Genomic DNA, 20,311 nt, shown 5'->3' on the forward strand with positions numbered 1-20,311 from the left:
TCCATTGACCGATATATCAGTTTTGTGCCACACTGATTTTGTTTCTATGACTCTGTAGTACAACTTGGGATCAGGTATTGTGATAGCTCCAATATCATTCTTCTTTTTTAAAAAATGCTTTAATTTTTTTTTATTTATTTAAGAGAATGAAAGAGGCAGAGAAAAAGACAGAGAGAGAATGGGCACCCTGGGGCTTTCAGCCATTGCAAACGAACTCCAGATGCATGAGCCACCTTTTGCATCTGGATTTTGTGGGTCCTGGGGAATCGAACTGAGGTCCTCTGACTTTACAGGCAAGTGCCTTAACTGCTAAGCCATCTCTTCAGCCCTTTCTTCTTTTTTTAAAAACTCATTTTGCCAGTGTGATTTTTATTTAATTTTTATTCATGAGACAGAGAGGGGGGGGGGAGAGACATAGCAAGTGAGCGAGCTGGGGCCTCTAGCCACTGCAAATGAACTCCAGATGCATGCACCACCATGTGTATCTGGCTTACGTGGGTATTTAGAAATTGAACCTGGGTACTTAGGCTTCACAAGCAAATGCCTTAACAGCTAAGCCATATCTCCAGCCTGAATATTCTTCTTTTTGGTCAGAATTGCACTGGCTATTTGGGATATTTTGTGCTTTTATATGAATTTTAGGGTTTATTTTTCTAGTTCTTTAAGGAAAGCCATTGGGATTTTCATAGGGATTACATTGAATCTATAGGTTGTTTTTGGTAATATATAGCCATTTCTATTATATTAATTCTGTGTATACATGAGCATTGCAGGCTTTTCAACTTCTAGAATCTTCTTCAGCTTCTTCAGTGTTTTAAAATTTTCTGTGTAGAACAATTTCACTTTCTTAGGTTTATTCCTAGGTATTTTAATTTTTGTATAAAAATATTATTTATTTATTTGAGACAGAGTGTGTATATATAATATGTATATATATAATATATATATGGAGAGAGAGAGAGAGAAAGACAGAGAGAGAGACAAAGACAGTGAGACTGAGAGAAGACAGAGAGAGACAAACACAACGAGAGAGAGAATCTGGGCACACCAGGACCTCTACCTGCAACCAAACTCCAAATGCATGAGCCACCTTGTGCTTCTGGCTTTACTTGGATACTGGGGAAGTGCCTTAATCTCTGAACCATCTCTCTGGCCCTGGACTGTTTTTATTTTTTTATTATGTCATTTTATTCTTAAGTCTTTCATTATTAGCATATATAAAATCTTTGTACTCTGCTACTTTGCAGGCAGTATTTATCAAGTCTAATGGTTTTCTGATGGAGTCTTTAGGTCTATTATGTATAAAATCATATCTGCAAATAGGGATAATTCTTCCTTTTCTATTTGCATTCCTTTCATTTCTTTCTTTGGTCTTGTTTTAGCTAGGACTTCAAGGACTATATTGACTAAGAGTGGAGCACTCATTCTTGATTTTAGTGGAAATGCTATCAGTATTTTCTCCATTTAGTATAATGCTGCCTACAGGTTTTCTTTTATTATTTATTAATTATTTTACTTTTGAGAGATAGAGACAGAAAAAGAGGCCAAGGAGAGAGAGAGAGAGAGAGAGAGAGAGAGAGACGGAAGGAATGGGCATGCCAGGGCCTTTTAGCTTTTGTGAACCAACTACAGATGTTTATGTGTCCCCTTGTGTGCATGTGTCATATTTCATGCTTGCATCACCTTTGTGTCTGGCTACGTGAGACCTGGAGATTCAAACAAGTGTTCAGAGGCTTCACAGATAAGTGCCATAACTACTAAGCCACCTTTCCATCCCAGTTTTCTTTTATTTAATGTTTATTATTATTAATAAGATTTTTCATATGGATACATCATGTGTTAGTACCCTCTTTTCCCTGGTCCCTGCCCCTATTCCACTGGGGACCAACCTCAGTGGGGTTGCAGGTAGTCCCTTTGGGTTTGTGCTTTATGTATTGTGGGAGTTTTTTATTTCTGGGGGGTGGGGGAGGGAATGCCTATGGGCATGATGTCTCAACCTGTGGCTCTTACAATCTTTCCGTTCCTCCCTTCTGCAAAATTCCCTGAACTGTGGAGGGTGAGTTTTAAGTCTACTTCAGTGATGAGCTCTTAGGTACCTCTGGATCTCTGGATCTTTGAACTCTTACTCTGGTAGGTGTTAAGTATCCTCAGGGTCTGCCTCCTTCACCCTGGCACTGATTATCAGAAACAGCATGGAAGCAGCACTTGTGCTCATCTCCCCAATTCCTCTGTGGTCTCAGCTGTGGCTTGGCTGAAGTGCCAGTGGTGATTTATCAACTCCAGCCTCACTACCTTCCGAAAGAGAACAGATTTGGGACTAGGGAACTGGGAGCTTGGGACCAGGGAACTGACAGCTTGATTTTCTTTTATTGTGTGGAGGAGTATTATATCTATTTCTAGTTTCTTAAGAGCTTTTACTTTGAAAGGATGTTTAACCTTGTCAAAGACCTTATCTGCATCTATTGAATTGATCATGTGATTTTTTAACCTTGAGTCTGTTGCTGTGATGTATGCATTCATTGATTTGGTGTATATTGAACTATCTATCCTTCCATGCCTGGAATGAAGCCAACTGGATTACAATGAAGGATCTTTTGTATGTGTTCTTGAATTCAGTTTTCAAGTATTTCATTCACACTGTGAGAATACCGTTAGAGGTAATTGAAAAAAAAAAAAAAAAACCCCTACCCAGGGATGGAGACAAGGCTCAGTGATTAAGGTGCTTTCCTGCAAAGCCTAATAACATGGGTTTAATTTCCTAGTACCCAATAAACAAGGTGTACAAAATGGCACATGCATCTGGAGTTCATTTGTGGTGGTTACAGGCTCTTGCATGCCCATTATATCTCTTTCTCTCTCTGCTTGCTAATAAATAAGTAAATAATTTGGGAAAAAAACCAACAAAAAAGTACCCATTAATCTCCAATAAAGGAACAAGGATAGTATGGTATGTTTAAGATATTTGTTTAAGGTAGCAATGGAAAAGAAATCAGAGTAAAACTAGCAAATAGTACAAGAAATAGAAAAAAATAGAAGAGAGGAAAGTAAGCAGAAGGTAGAACGATATTGATGAATGAAAGAGATAAAGTGCTCTCAGCTAAAGGTAGGAAAAAAACACAACAAAATAAGGTAAAGCCAATGTAATCAGGAAACTTAAAACCATCCTAGCACTTGGGAAGCTGAGTCACTTACAGGCCATGTGCAGAGAGAGAGGGAGGGAGGGTAGCAGGATGAAATGAAGCTGATGCACAAAACCAAGGTTAGATACTAAATGAGGGAGGGATGAAAAATGAAGGAAGAGAACTATATAGGAGTACAAAATCTGTATGCCATCTCATGCATGTACATGTGCCAGGCCAGTCTCTGTGTAGTCCCTCCCCTAGGAGCAGGTGCCAAGCCTATGAGGTCTCTTCCAGTCTGGGTCTCAGAACATAGAACACTGCATGGTGCTAACACAAACTTTGCCCCTTCTAACTAGAGACAATCTGCAGGCCATGGCCAAAGTGACATTCTGGGACACTTGGTCTGGTGTCCACAGTGAGTGTTGCAAGAAGGGCCCTTTGCTCTTAGAATTGCTTAACTGCTGATTGCATAGTCTTTTCTAAATGACTCTGCTCTGGTCAAGTGCTGAGGAGAGAGGATCCAGTTAATCCCTCTTATCTCCACTTGCTAGATCTGTAAGATTTCTAGCTTACCTCAAAATCAAATCCACATGGTACAAGAATTAAATGAGATATCAAGTTCAAAGCAAACACTCAAATGATATGAACTACTTTATTTGCTAAGACATGTCAACTTTTTATATCTTCCTCAATTTTAACACATAGGCAATAATGATTCAGTAAGAAAACTCTCAAAGATAAAGTCAAACTTGTATTTTATAAAATAAAAACATTATCCTAAATGGGTTATTGTATTCCTGGCTGTATATACTAAATAAATTATAATGGTTGATAAAGTTAAGCAATAGTAATAAAATGGACAAAGATACCTTACTAGAGTAACATTTTAGAAGCTACTAGAGGTATTTAAAGATTGAGCTATTTTTCCAGAGAAAATTTCTATTATTAAAAACTAATATTTTTTTTAGAAGTATGCTTTTTCACAATTCTAATATAAGCCAATATAAATCTTGGGTCTTATTTAATATTATTAATAAAATAACTAATATTTGTATATATTTTTATGTATTTATACATTTGTGTAAATAAAATGTTTCTGACATTTCAGAGTACAGATGATTCAGACATATCTGTGATTTCCCAGAATAAGAAATGCTTTGACAATGATATTGTCTGTTCTAAAAGTGTTCTGATATCAGTTGGGGACACTGAGATTTACCTGAATGATCAACCTTACAAACAGGTTAGTGAATCATTTCTTTAGTACCATTTTAGCATGCCCTGAGAATGCATAAGATAAACTAGTAATGAATTAGAACCTCTGTCTGTAGAGCTTACAAGGCCTAGATTTTTTTCTTTGCTAATTTATGTGGCTTCAGTAAGTCATCACTTTTATCACTTCCTACATTTATATTCCAGTGCTCTACACTTTTCTTCCTTCGTATAGTAACATTCTGGTCCTAAAACCCAACACCTATGATGTAGCCTCCATTGTACTCCTGGTGCCTAGTCTGTTTCTTTTTCCCCTTAACCCACTCCTCCCACTAAAGCCACAATGTTTTTTTATCCAATGCAAATCTTACCCCTTGTCACTCCAGTGTTTCAGAAGGTGCAGATGTCTTCCCACTGTTCACACAAGTCCAGATTAGCTGTTGTCCACTTTTCCTGCTTCATCCCTCATTCTTTCTCCTTCCAGAAGTTGGACCATTAAAATTTTTTTTTGCCAATTCACCACATACTCTAGGTTCTTTTCCTTTCCCTGGGCCTTAGTAAAATGTTTTTTTCTCCCATATGTAAATCCATCTTTCTGTTTAACTCATTCTGCTAAACCTGCCCCACTTCCTTCAGGAAGCACTATGCTCCACCTCCACATGTTAAACCAACACTAGATTGAGTGAAATTTCTTGTGTGAGTGTCTGTTTTCTCAATTTGTCTATAAGAATATGAGAATTGGGATCATTTATTCATGGATCCTGGGAGACTGCACAAATTAAAGGATTGAAACAGTGTTATTCATTTATCTACTTTATTCATTTATTCACAATGTCTACTGGATATCAAAACTTGTGCTAAGCGGTATTTGTGAAATAATCTGATGGCTTTTAATTAACTTACACTCTGGTAAGAAATTCATTCATGTAAATAATAAGGAGAGACAGTGTCATGGGCTGTGGCAGAGTCTATAAGGCTCCGCGGAGAACTCCTGGGACAAACATCTAAAGCATCCTGTGGTTTTTGGGAGATGGTTCAGAGCATAGATTTTGGAGTCCATCAGAACTGACTTAGTACCCCACCTGTCTTCTGTTAGCTGGGTCATTCCAATAATGCTTTCTTAACTTTCCCACTTTGCAGCATTTCTGGCTACACATATAGCATGACTATAGAATCTAATTCTTATGTTCCTATGAGGATTATAATGAATGTGTAATTTTACCAATTTCAACCAATGTTTCTCTTTTCCTTTCCTTTCATTGTTTAAATTTTCATTCAGAGACACACTGTGGAGAAAAAAAAATGCAACCAAATTATGGATGATAAGTAGTTATTAGGTGAAGAGAGGGAAGACAGCAACAGGGAAATGACCACACTGAAGGAGTACAGCTAGAAGACAAGATGTCATGCTTGGGTAACAGCAAGGCGGGTATGGCAGAGTCTTGGGAGGTGTCCTCCTATCAGTTGTAATGAATTCATGGGATTGGGCATAACTATGGGCAATGGGGCCCGTTCCAGTTGGTGGAAACTCATGAATTGCTTAAGATAGCTGAACTTCATTGTCTAAGGAATTTTGAGGTTGGGCAGTGTATAATCTGACATATGGTCTTTAAACATTACCTCTTTTCTGAATACTGTTTCTCTAAGGTTTTTCTGTAAAACCTTTCTAATGAAGACTTTCTGGAATGTCTGCAGTGCATTGTTTTCTATGCTCTACTTCAATTCCTGGAATGGATAAGGTGGAAATGAGATAACAGGTCAAGAGAAACTATGAAGTTAAAAAAAAAATTGTTAAACTCAAGACCCCATACACACACACACACACACACACACATTTGAGAGAGAGAGAGAGAGAGTCAGGGAGGGAGAGAGAGAGAGGGGGAGAGAGAGAGAAAGAGGGAGAGAGAGAGAATGGAGAATGAGGAAGCCAGGGCCTATAGCCACTGGAAACAAAATCCAGATGATGTACCACCTTTTGCATCTAGCTTACGTGGGTACTGTGGAATCAAACCTGGGTCCTTAGGCTTCACAGACAAGCACCATAACTACTAAGACATTTCTCTAGCTCCACATTTTCATTTTTTATTAGGCACCATAATTTATATAACCTGTTTTTTTCCCCAACTTACTTTTTGCCATAAAAGTTATTTTTCATTTTAATAGTCTTCTATTAAACATTGAGATAATTACTTGAAGAGATAGCTTATATCTCAGGCAGAAATCATGAGAGTAGCAGGTAGCAATCAAACATCTTCTAAAGACATGTTGACTTTTTGTTGGTATAATATGTGTGGCGTAGCCATCAGCTGGACATTCATTTATAGGTGAAGGTTCTTATTATGAGCAAGGATGGTTAAGAAAGAACACAGGAGAAATTGGTAAATGCTCATATAAAGACAGCCTGACACATTCTTTGAAGTGGTAATTGCAGCTTTGTATAACTTTCAAATTCCAATTTTCACCTTTTTGCAGGTGTTGATGAATTTCCTTTATTGAGGTTGTGTAGCATGAAGTAAAATTTGGAAGAGTCATAAAAATAGCATAACCCTATCAATTCTCCAGCTGATATGTTTTTCAGGAAGACCATAAGTGAAAATAATTACCACTTATTACATGGCAAGAGGACTGCTCATTCATGGAAAGGAACTCTTTGCTCTTATATAAAGGGATTGTTTGATTTCAAATCAATAGGCATGATATAATTTTTTATTAATTTATCCAAACTGAAGTATAAAATGCTTTGGTTATCCACATTTATTACTCATTTTTTCTAACATCACTCAGTTTTCTTTGAAGTGCTACAATTCTCTGAAGAGGAGATTTCTATTTTGGGCAATTTATAGCACACCCTTCTACAAAGAAGCATTAGCTACTGATCTGAACAGTAAGGCGTATAGTAGCTCCTTTTGATCAGAAAGGATGATCCCATATTCACTTGCCGTGGTTAATGAAACAAAACATTTGAGCTGGAGAGATGGCTTAGTGGTTAAGCACTTGCCTGTGAAGCCTAAGGACCCCAGTTCAAGGCTCGATTCCCCAGGACCCACGTTAGCCAGATGCACAAGGAGGAGCACACATCTGGAATTCAACTGCAGTGGCTGGAAGCCCTGGCATGCCCATTCTCTCTCTCTCTCTGCCTTGTTCTCTGTCTGTCTCTCTCAAATAAATAAAAATAAACCCAAAAATTAAACAAACAAACAAACAAAAAAACCATTTTATAACTAATGGAAAATAGAAAAGATGTGCTTTTGATTCAGAAAAACCAGCCTGTTGGGAAGATGAAAATAAAGTTTTTATGGGAGTCACTTGGGGGCATAGCAAGTTACAAAAGAGCCTTGTATAAAATGAAAATGTGAGACCTTTTGTTCAATCAGAATTTTTGTTTTCCCTCTTGCTTTTATGATTTCTCCTGACCTGTGTGTTTCAAGTCACAATGTAACACTGTGCTCTTCTGGGCACTGGTGGCCTCTCAGGGTACATGCAGACCTTCCCAGTGCTCAGGGACTTCTGTCGGTCAGCTTGCCATTTAGATTCATAACGATGTCAAACTACTTCTATGCTGTGCATGAAATGTAGCAGTGGTCCCAAAGCAGGGATAGAGGAGCAGGAAGCTGAGTCTCAGTCCTGGGAGGAGGCAGACAGCAAGAGCTACTAGAAGCCATGTGAGTCAAGGTACCAAACAATTGGTTGTGATAATTAAGCAGTTCGTTCTGTTCTTATTGCTGGGATGAATATCCAGTGTGAAGCAGTATATGGCAGGGCTTATTTCCAGCTTAGTTTCAAGGGGAGTTTCATCATGGTGGGAGAAGCATGGTAGAATCAGACAGGCAAGCATCACCTCTCCAGAGCAGCAAGGGGAAAGAAAAGATAAGTACAAACATTGGGACTGAGCTAAAACACCCCACAGCTCACCCCTATGACATACCTCCTCCAGCAAGGCTCTGTCTCCTAAAGATTCTACTAGTTTGGAAGGCTTAATCACAAATCCATGAGGTTATGGGGGAGTTTTATATTCAAATCATGACAGTTTTTGTTTCAGTGGAGTTCCCTTACAAAGGATAACTTCAAAAGTTGAGCATTTGCATTTCAAGTTGGCAAGTACAGAACATTGGACTCCCAGTGTGGGCTTCAGCATGGTTCTCTGTTACTGCACCATCTACTCCCACCAAACCAGCCCATTTTGGGACGGTGTGAGAGGTTTGCTAGGGCAGTCAGGGGAGGCCTCATGATAGAAGCATTAGGGTCATTGCTTTATATTCTCTGTCTCCATTCCCTTGGCTCTGCTCTTCCCTGTGACTGAAATGCCTTTCATTTTTCCCCACTGGCCTATGGTAAGCTCATCTATTAGTTTGCACCTGATTACAAATTCAGTGTATTTCTCATTTCATATATTGGTTTGTCTTAGAGAATTTAGAAAATTCATGGTCAAACAATGCCAGTAGGTTGATGCTTATTGTCAGATATTAACTTAATTTCCTATATTTTTTGTTAAAAAGCACGATAGTCATTACTATTTTTTTTTTAAATGTATCTTTCTGGAAGAAACGAGCAGGTTTTTTTCTGGAAAGTAAACCAACATACCAGATTGGGAAGGCTGGGGACTACACTGTAGTGTACTTCCCAGAGGAGGACATCACTGTTCTGTGGGATAAGAAGACAACCATTCATATCAAAGTTGGACCCCAGTGGAAGGTAAGTCAAGATTGACCTATAATTAGCACATAGCAAATGGTGTTTGATGGAAAGAATGATTGACATTTTCCCTTAAAAACTAGGTTATGTTTTCAAAATTACTAGTCATAACCCATGTGAAGGACTTCACTGGAGTACAGTTCTGGGTCTAACTGTGGTACACCCACCCAGCCAATTACTACTCAGGAGGATTAAGGGAAAAAAACAAATCACCTGTTAATTTGCACAGTACAGAGGACTCTTACATAGTCCTTTTTATTTTGACCATAAGTCCACAATATCCATTTTCCAAAGTTTCTCAGGTCAGACACCTCCTCCCCTTTCTCTTCAGTTTGGTTAGGTGGCTTGTTCATATACAGAGAGACTCATTTGTTCTAATTGATTTTCTATATTTGCTCTAAATTCTTTTTAAAAAATTATATACAGTAAAATTGTAGTAAAATATTCTTTCATATTACCTTGTAGCTCCATGTATTTTGAAAGATGTATGAAATTTTGAGTTACCCCAGTTCATTACCAATCACATCTACGAATCCCCTCATTTCACTCATGTTACTTTATTGTTACTTTATAGTGACTCCTGCCTTGATCCCCAGACCTGGGGAAAGCACTGTTCTATTTCCACTGCTACAGCTTTGTCTTTAGCATATAACATATAGCAAATAGCATATAGATGAGTTACATAAAAGCCTTTGAAATCAGGCATCCTATACTTGGCAAAACAAATTTAAGACTCATTCATATTGTGTAAATTGATAATTTGTTCCTTTCTAGTGCTGAGTTACATTCTGTTGTGCGGATGTGTCATAGTTTGTTTATCCCTTCATGGCTGAAGATACAGTCTGAATTGCTCACCATTTTTCTAATTTCTATTGTTATTGCTTTATATGTTATGTTCTGTTAAATATTGTTTATTAAGTGTTTATACAAATTTTACTTAAGCTAGGTGGGATGGAATACACCTTTAATCTTAACACTGGGATGACTGAGGTAGGATCACCATGAATTCAAAGATAGCCTGAGCTATAGACTGAGTTCCAGGTCAGTGTGGCTAGAGTGAGAGCCTGCTTCAAAACATAAGAAACAAGAAAACATATACTTAAGCACTTAAAGTTGAATTGGGATTCTTGGCTACAATCTGCTGTAAATTAAAGGAACACTTAGATATGGACAGTGTATTCTTATAAAACACAAGAAAGGAACATTTTAAAATTATTCAATAGTTGCTAACTTACAATATTATTGTGAATTAAAGCCACAGTCTTTCTATTTTAATGGAGATTTGTGCTTAAGATTTGGTTTTACTGGAATCCTGTATATCTTTGATGAATCTGAAATAACCGTTAGTTATTTCCATCATTCAACCAGTATATTGTGTCATTCTTTGTATAGCTTTCCTTACTTCCTTTTTGGAAACAAGTTAACTGTTTATTTGTCTACATCCTTCATATTGCTACCTAGCTTCCTGGTGACCACTGGAGGAAGTGGTAGCTGCCCTTGGATGGACTGCATTCTGAACACAGAGGCCCCATGTATTGTCTGCTTTGCTGGAGACATGGGCAGTTGACTTTGCCTAGAGGGCTGCATTGCATTCTTGTACTAGTATTGTAAAGAGAGTTCAGTCTGTCTCAATTCAGGGTTGTAAGGAGGACTTGCATTGTTCTGGGAAGGTCATCATTTCTTCACGTTCTCCTCCTTACTTGAAGAATGTAGTTTCTCATAGTATTTTACCATCAGCATTTCATAACCACTAACATATAATTACATTAAAACTTTGCTTTATTGTTTCAATATTTATAATGTTAGAGAATCTTAAACATATAATCTAATGGATTTTTTCTTATGCAGGGATTTGCATTTATACATAAATTATATGTATATGTGTGTATATAACTATAAATAAGTATATATACTGTAAAGTGGTATTATAATTTCTTACTTGTGTTTTTAGAGATACCAGTGATAGAATGTTGATATGTGTGAACAGATAAATTTGGAACCTGTTAAAATATTTTTGAAAATTTAAAATAATTATAAATATAACTAAATATGCACAAAATCTACTTTCTTTGAAACATTTATTTTAAATGATTTCTATGAAAGTTCCTATATATATAACTAAAATATTTCAAGACTTGATGTATAAGTTTTAAATGTCAAAATAAGCACACAATATTTCATGATAATCTTATTTTACTTCAGAACAAGCTGGCAGGATTGTGTGGGAACTTTGACAAATGTACCTCAAATGATATGACCACATCTAATAATCTGGAAGTGAGAAATGCTCAGGTATTTGGAGACAGTTGGGCATTAGGGCAGGTAAGTTATGTATATCTGTTTTAGATCTAAACAAGAATTAAAATTTCTTTTACTAGAAAATTCTTAGAATAATTTTAAAGTAAATATTTATTATGTAATTAAAATATCTTATGTATTTAGGTGCAAGCAGGAAGATAGAGAGAGATAATGAATATGGGCATGGCAGGGCCTCTAGCCATTGCAAATGAGCTCCAAATACATTGGCTTCTTTGTGGTTTATGTGGGTATTGTGGAACTGAACTCATGTCATTAGGCTTTGAGGCAAGCACCTTAACTGCTGAGCCATCTCTCAGCCCTTATTATGTAATTAAAAATATTTAGTTATTTATAAGCAGAAATAGAGAATGGGTGTGGTAGGGCCTCCAGCTGCTGCAAATGGACTCCAGATGCATGTGCTACTTTGTGCATCTGGTTTTATGTGGGCACTGGGGAATTGGCCTTGGGCTGTTAGGCTCTGCAGGCAAGCGCCTTAACTGGTGAGTCATCCATCTAGCACTATAGTGAATTTTTATTTTTTATTTTTTTTTTGAGGTAGGGTCTCACTCTAGTTCCGGCTGACCTGGAATTCACTATGTAGTCTCAGGCTGGCCTCAAACTCACGGTGATCCTCCTACCTCTGCCTCCCGGTGCTGGGATTAAAGGTGTGCACCACCATGCTCAGCTTTATTTTTTATTTTTTGAGGTAGTGTCTCATTCTAGTTTAGGCAGACCTGGAATTCACTATGTAGTCTCAGGATGACATTGAACTTGTGGTGATCCTCCTACCTCTGCCTCCTGAATGCTGGAATTAAAGACATGCACCACTGCTCCCGGCAGGAAATATTTTTTAATACTTATTGTCATGTGTAATTTGTTAGATAACTTTATGATGTCAAAGATGTCTTCATATTATAGATGAAGAAACTGAGTCTCCCAGAGGCTAAACAACTTGTATACATCCAATCATGTAACCAGAAAATAGAACTGACACTCAGGCTTGCATCACCTTCATGTTTCTCAGTCATAGCATAATGCTTGTCAATATATCTACACTTCTTAGGCTGATATAACTTTGCCATCTGTTGCAGTCACCTGCATGTTGCTGACAGTAAACACCTGACCGAAAGCAGCTTGTGGAAAGAAAGAGTTACAGACCCTAGGGGAAGCTCTATGAGGGCAGGGAAAATGATGGCATGAGCAGAGGTTGGACATCAACTCCTGGCCAGCATCAGGTGGACAACAGCAACAGGAGAGAGTGACAAACACTGACAATGGGAAGCTGGCTATAACACTCATAAGCCCTTCGCCAACAGTACATTGCCTCCAGGAGGCTTCAATTCCTAAATTGGTACCATCTGGTGGCCTAGCGTTCAGAACATGTAAGCTTTTTAGGGACACCTGAATCAAAGCACCACATTCTGCCCCTGGCCCCCATAAATTAACAGCCACCTATGAGGTAAAATATAATGCATTTAGTCCAACTTTAAAATTCCCTATAGTTTTTATCAATCCCAATGATACTCAGACATCTCCATAGTCCATGGTCTTTTAATTGAGCCATAATATCAAGAAAACCCATGATGGCACAGAATCAGTATTCATACTTCAAAAGATAGCACTGGGCATAGCAAAGAAATAGTCAACCAACACAAGATTTAAAATAAATAGGGTAAACATCAAACTCTGCAGCTCCAAGAACAACAACTCCAACCAGTGACAAGTTTCCAAGTTGGATAATTATAACCAGTGACATGTCTCTGAAGTTACAATTCCACCCCTCTACCTAGGTTACTCACAGTCCAGGGAAATTTTATCCAGTGCCAACAGCTCTCCTTGGCAGCCATCCTATAGTACCTGCAACTCCATTAGGTCTCCACTGCTATCCATGCTTTATCTTCATGGCTCCATTGGACTTCCATGCAGATAATACAACAAACTTGCTTCACGATGCCAATGGCTATTTCCAAAAAAAACAAAACCATGTCACAAATTCAATAACCCTCTCTTTCCTGCATTTGTTATACTCCATAACACCAGATGGGCTACCAGTTTGTTAATCCAAGGGGAAATAAAGCAGATTTTGAAGAACAGGATATTCTTTCAGCCTTTAGTCCCCTTCACAAGTCTGCATTCTTCCTGTTTTCCCAATGCAGATCAGCTGGCCCAATCTCAATGGTTGTAATGTCTTACAATTACAGCTGAATGGGCAGCAGTTTTGGCTCAAAGATTTCTTTTTTATTTTTTCTTTCTGTGCCATACCGTTCTGTTCTGCTCACAGAAGTCCATTTCTATGCAATGCAATCCTGCACAAGTTGTAGGACACAGGAAGAATGAAGCAAGCTTCTCATGCAAACTACTTCTTGACCAGTCACTACAAAGTTCTTTCTCACCTTCATAAGCCAAACCTCAGAGTCAGTGGTTCTTACTGCATTTAGTTCCTTCAACTCTGACCAGCATGGGCTATCAAGTTGTACTTACAGCACTGCAGAGCATCTCCTAGGCCATGTTTCAAATCTGTCCACATTCCTCCTACAAATCAGTTCCAAAAGGCCAAAGCCACATAGTCAGGTTTCTAACAGTAACAACCCCACTCCTCTGGTAACAATATACTGTTGTAGTCAGCTTCCTCTTGCTGGCAGAAAGCACCTGACCAGGAGCAACTTGTGGGAGCAAAGGATTTATTTTGGCTTACAGATTTGAGGGGGAAGCTTCATGATGGAGTGGAAAATGATGGCATGAGGAGAAGGCAGACATCACCTCCTGGCCAGCATCAGGGAGACAAAAGCAGCAGGAGAGTGTGCCAAACACTGGCAAGTGGGAGGTGGAAGTGACACCTATAAGCCTGCTCCCAATGATACAGTGTTTCCAGGAGGTTCAAATTCCAAAATTGCCAAAAGCTAGGGACTTAGCATTCAGATGATGGACACACCTGAATTCAACCACCACATCATGTGAAAGCAATAAAATGCTTAGGTATAGTTTCTTGCTTCTTTCCCCCCTACAATGTGACTTTTTATAGGATTTATTAAAGCTTTATAAAGTATAAAGGAGAGATGTATTTGAAGGATTTCTCAATATTTCTCCATAAAGATGTGGCATACAGAACATACTTTGAAAAATGCTAAAATACCCAGAAAACAGATGCAAATTAAAAATTGATTTTACTTTGTCCTTTTCTCCTCTTCCTCTTCTATTAATATTATTACAATCATAATTATTATTATCATTACCTACTATTTTTCATTAACAGGAGTGTTTGAAACCACAGTTTTCTAATTGGTTAGTTACTTCACTTGGCTAACTTAACATATCTAAATTGCTTCTTAAAAATCATGAGTGGTTCAAGAGAACATTTATCCTATTAAATAAAATTTGAGCACTGGATTTCAATGTGGTCCAAGATTAGCATTACACAAATTGTATTTGCTAATAACCAGCATATGTAGTAACATGGTGGCATAGATTTATAATCCCACAATAGGCAGAGGCTGAAGTACTGTGAGTTTGAGGCCATCTTACATAGCCAGATCCTGTCTTAAAAAATAATTAAGTAAAATATGTTTACTATGTTGAGAGAAACAAAATCCATTTGCTTTTATATATTTATCTTCTTGCCTGGAAAATATTTAAAGAAATTATTGTGTAGTTCTCCTATCTGCCAATGAACTAATGAATAATTTCTCATAACACTTAGATATTTTTACTAATCAAATCATTTCAAGCCCCCCCCCCACATGAATTTTCTTATTTATGCCTAGTTGAGAAATCTAAAACTCAAATCATCTTTCCTTCATGAAATTATTGTTCTGGATTAAAATCATGTTGAAACTTAAAAGTTTTTAACTAAAAATAAAACCACAAAATTTATGCATATTAATACCAACAATTTTGTGAGAGTGAAGGTGGTTGGAGAAGAATAGCCAGTGCCATATAGTAGTAGAAAACTAACTCAAAGAATTTGTCAGACTGCTGAAAATAAGTAGCTATCGTATGTTCAGTGCTAAAGGAGACATCTCTCCCTCTTTCACACCTTGTATGGTTCAGAGAGTATCAGGGATGGAAAGCATGGAAGAGCTAGAGGGTGGGGAGGGGCGCTTCACATGCTCTTCCTTGGACTTGAAATGGCTTTGCATTCCTGACCTCATAGCAGCTGTCATTACCTGTACCAGACATGAACAACTGGGTCCATCAACACTCTGTTATGGTTGATGTTGAAAGGCAAGATAGGATGTCAAAATAGAAGTGGGGTTAGTCAGAAAGAAGAAGGGGTTTATAGGAGGCAAAAGAGCTGTGGACAAAAGAAGGTAATGGGAGGGGATTATGGTCCAAATACATATGTATATGCATGAAAATTCTCAACAAAAAAGAGAACACAACAGAAAGACTGTTGTACAAACACTAAGTGAAGAGAGACATTAAAGAAAGGGCATGTACTTGACAGAATCAGGTCGGGAATGACTGAGATGTTGCTTCTGGACTTAGTCATGAAGAGGCCCCTGGTCCTTTCTCAGGGAAGCTTCAGAGAGGTCGATTTCAGGAGGCAGAGGCCAAATTGCAAACCATATGGGAGTTAGGTCTGTGGAGACTCAAGAGTGTCTATGACAAAAATGAACAAGGTAATACTTAAGAGGAAGAGATTCATGCTTGTATAATTTGTCATGGAAATTTTGCATTTGTGAAAACTTCATCATAATTCATGTCCACTTTGTATCTAATGTCACTCTGATTTTAATATCCCACTTAGTTACTTTTCAAAGTGGTGCATGCTCTTAACCAATAGCCCACGTGGACGAAGGCAGGTGCTGTAGGTGAAGCTGTCTAAAATGACGAGGTGTCACTGTCGTGTTGGAATCTGGTAGGTTACAGTGCTCTCTTTCATGTGTAGCCCCTTCAAAACCATTCATCCCATGTTGAATTTTTTCAACAGTGTGAAGATCCAGTTGAAACAATGAAACCCTGTGAGGCACATCAGAGCAAATTTCCCTATGCCAAGAGAGAATGCTCCATTTTGTACAGTGATGTCTTTGCTCCTTGTCGCAATGTGGTAAATGAGTACTTTACTAAAGTCTCAAATGTAAAGAGGTACCGTTGTGTTTGCACATTTAAGATGAGTAGGGAAAAATGGCCACTCCTATGTTCCTGAGTTGCTATATCTAACCATTGTTAGAGGGACCTATTTGTTAGTGTTTTCCTGTGGAAGAGATGTGATTAGCTCATTCACTTTAGGGAAAGCGCTCCAGCTTACTTAATGGTGTACTTCTGTAAGTAGTAATTTGAATAGTTTGTTCTGCTTTGTGAAGTATATAATGTATATACAGCTGCTTGTGATTGAGACCCATAAGTGTGTATCTGTCTTCAGAGGCCATTTCAAATGAACATTCGCCTCCATGAAAGCATAGTCTCACAGGATGACTGGTGGCATATTTAAAATCATTTTAGAAACCATGCTAAGATAGAATGTCACTTACTCAGAAATTTAACTTCATAAACTCTTCCAGAATACTTGTGGTGCTCAATCAGAGCTTTTAAAGTACTTCAATGCAGTTATCAAAACGAAGTTTCTCACCTGCTGCACAGCTAGGTATGATGGTTGTCTTTAAGAAGACACTTCTGAATTTTGAGTTGTGATCTAAGTTGGGTGTTTTTATTGGAATACTATTTTTACTCAACAGACAAAACTCAGGCTAATATTTATTGGATATTTTCTTGGAAATGAGGTAAAAAAATCTGTGACCTCAAGGAAAATATCTGATGGTATTTGTTGTCTTTTGAAAAAAAAAATTGAAATTCTAAGTGAAAAATAAAATTTTGTAAAACTCAATGACTCCCCTGAAAGCATAATTACTAGATAACATAAGTTACCAGGTACTGGTGTGTGTAATTGTGTCAGCAGGTAGGTGATCTCTGATCTCTAACCTATTTTTGGTTTGGTAAGTATAGATATTTTTTCACTAAAATATGTTATTTATGTTAACATGTAAAGAGTCTATATTTTTTATTTTTAAATGGCTCAGTTTTAATGTCTAATCTGATAATTGTGATAGAATCCCATATACCAAAGATCTTTGGGAATCTTAAAAAATTTGAGTATAAGGGGACTTGAGACAAAGATATTTGAGGATTGCTACTTTAAAAGCAAGTGGTTAGACTAGAATCCTATGTACAATAAGGGCTGGTTTTGGAGACATTTTTAGAGCTTTTGGGAATCATACCTCTGTGATATGCAATATTGTGTGTGCTTTGGAGTCCCTAGGCAGAGAGTCTGCTGGCTCCATTCTTGGATGACCCAGATGCAGGCAGAGGCCTCAAAAAATAACATACAAATTACATTTATCTAATCCTGATTTGTTTATAACACATTGTCAACAGTATATTAAATCTTGTCAGCTATTTAATGGGTATAATGTAAATGAATTAATTAACTGAATATGAGATATTTAAAAGGAACTGTTATCACCATTCATTGTCACTAGAATATTGTCTATTAGAAGGGCAAAACATAAAAATAAATGTAAAGTACCTTTAAAAGAAACAATGCCATGTGACTATGACAGTAAGGAAGCAATGCTCTTTCAAAAATATCAAGCCTGCTATTATAGATGTTGAAATGATATCCATTTGTCATTCTTCTGCTGTTTTGCTAGTTATTTTTCATGACATTTGTGTGGTAATTCCTATTTTTTATTGGTAACACACAGGGCTGGGTGTAGTGAGAACTCTGTAGGTGGCAGTATTCACTTGATAATACTAATCTAAAAAAATGTGCCAGTTAGTTTGCTCTTAGAAGTTTTAATCATAGTCAGTGCTTATTGTAATTATATTATCTTTCACTTCATTTTCAGATTGATGTTACTTCTTTTGCCAAAAATTGCCATGAAGATACCTGCAATTGTAACCTTGGTGGGGACTGTGAATGCTTCTGCACAAGTGTGGCAGCATATGCATACAAATGCTGTCAGGAAGGGGTGTCCATTCATTGGAGATCACCCACAGTTTGTGGTAGGTGCCCTGTCTAGAGTATCATTAATGGAACACTTTAATGAAGATTCATATTAATTGTTGCGTTAGCATAGAAGTAATGTCAATTTGAAAATTCTGGAAATAGACCAGAAATTATATTTGTAAAGGGAAAACAATTGATACTTTTTGTTGTGTTTTATTGCTATCACTGTAGCTTTTTAAATATAGATTGCATATCATATTCACAGAAATTATTAATGATTATAAATCTCTTACATCTGTGGTTTTACCCTTTTGGATGTAATAAACATGCGTTTTGTTCAAATCATCTTGAATTTGCTTTCAAATTTGACTTCTGAAGCATTTATTTACTTGTGGAGGTGGTGACTGATTTGAACTACAGATTATATTTTGGATAGCTTCAGCACATGGCTTCTATGTTGGCAGATATTTGCCTACCTTTAAAATAATGTGAAAGAATTTAATTAATTGCAACACATCATGAAAAATACCTTTAGAGTTAGGAATGGTGGTGCACTCTGTAATGTCTGCACTAAGGAGGCTGAGAAAAGAGGTCACTTCAATTTGAGGCCACCTTGGGAGATACAGCAAGACCCACACATCAACAACATCAACAATAACATTAACAACAGCAGCAACAATGCATGGCCTTTGCTCCTAGTATGTTTCTAAGTAATGATGCCATTCTGTATTCTTCTATGTAATTATTAATAAATATGTGTCTTTATCTCACACACATACAACTGTGATCAGTTTTTTCATGTGTAGATTAATAGTTATTATTTTCTTTCAGCACGTGATTGTGAATATTACAATGAAGGTATGTTACAAGGTGGTATTTAATACATATTATAGTATTCTTCCAGATGTATTTTCCTGATAAAACTTTGAACAACTGTATCATAAGAAAATATAAATAGTTAATAACTTTGATAATCATATTATAAAAGCCTTTTTCTCCTAAAATATATCTAAAGTTCTGAATATTTGTATTAAAATTTATTTCCTGAAAATGAAAGTGCATAAAGTTTTCAGCTCCTAAAGGGCCCTCCACAAATCTTTTCTGAATGACATAAATGAACTGAAGGTAGATTAAATTTTTTTTGGCAAAACTATAAAAGGTATACATACACCAAACACATGGCTTACATCATTGGGTATAAAAGTGGATATTGTTCAAAATTTTTAAAATTTCAATTTTTTAGTTGATAATTTTAAATATTTATGGAGTACATTGTGATGCTTTGATACATGGATATAGAATGGAATAATAAAGTTAGGCTCATAACAAATTAAAAACATAAATGTTTCTTTTCATTTAGCTCATTAAAAATACTTTGTTTTAACTATGCAGTATTTTCTGAAAAAAAAAGTAAGAAATCCTATCATTCCATGAAAAGATGGATGAACTTAGAGGACATTAAGCTAGTTGAAATAAACCAGACAGAGAGACAAATTCTGTATTATCTCATTTATATAACATTGTGGATATTGTATTGTGGGTACAGAAAATTTTTCATGAAATGTGAGAAGCAAAGAAACAATATAAAAACATTATGGTAATGTAAGAAATTTATTTTGTTATCACTATAAACAAAAATGTATGTACTTATCACTAGAATGAAAGCTATTGCTATAATAAAATCTCCTGTCTTCGCAATGCATCTGGATTTGCACTGGGAGAGGATTTGTGCTGCCTGAAACTAAGACACAGATGTAAGAAAAGATAAATAATATCCTCAGTGAAGATGCCAGAAGGTGGCATATTTATAGTTGATGTTTGTTAAACCTGTTTAATGAGAAAGGCACAGTCATCAAAACCTAATTCAAACAAATGAGGTAATCTAGGGAGGTGACATTTTGTCAGGATCTAGACACACTCTGGACCCGTGATGGATGAGTACGTTAGAATAATGGTCACAGAAAATCCGGGGCAAGCAACCCATATAAGGTTTGAGGGTGGGTTATTGAGCTGGAGAGAGAGATATTAACAGTAACTATGT

The 20,311-nt window shown here is 36.9% G+C and overlaps 1 protein-coding gene across 1 annotated transcript in view; it reads left to right on the top strand.

Annotated features, from left to right (window-relative positions):
• The window catches only part of Otogl (otogelin like), a 145,671-nt gene that overhangs the window by 63,475 nt on the left and 61,885 nt on the right, over positions 1–20,311 (top strand). The window contains exons 26-31 of the mRNA XM_004650138.2: positions 4,231–4,365; positions 8,877–9,026; positions 11,229–11,348; positions 16,255–16,371; positions 18,170–18,326; positions 19,102–19,128. Coding sequence (XP_004650195.2) covers positions 4,231–4,365; positions 8,877–9,026; positions 11,229–11,348; positions 16,255–16,371; positions 18,170–18,326; positions 19,102–19,128 — 706 coding nt within the window. The remainder of the gene's footprint in view (positions 1–4,230; positions 4,366–8,876; positions 9,027–11,228; positions 11,349–16,254; positions 16,372–18,169; positions 18,327–19,101; positions 19,129–20,311) is intronic.

This window comes from Jaculus jaculus, chromosome 6 (genome assembly GCF_020740685.1).
Source record: "Jaculus jaculus isolate mJacJac1 chromosome 6, mJacJac1.mat.Y.cur, whole genome shotgun sequence".
Taxonomy (NCBI): domain Eukaryota; kingdom Metazoa; phylum Chordata; class Mammalia; order Rodentia; family Dipodidae; genus Jaculus; species Jaculus jaculus.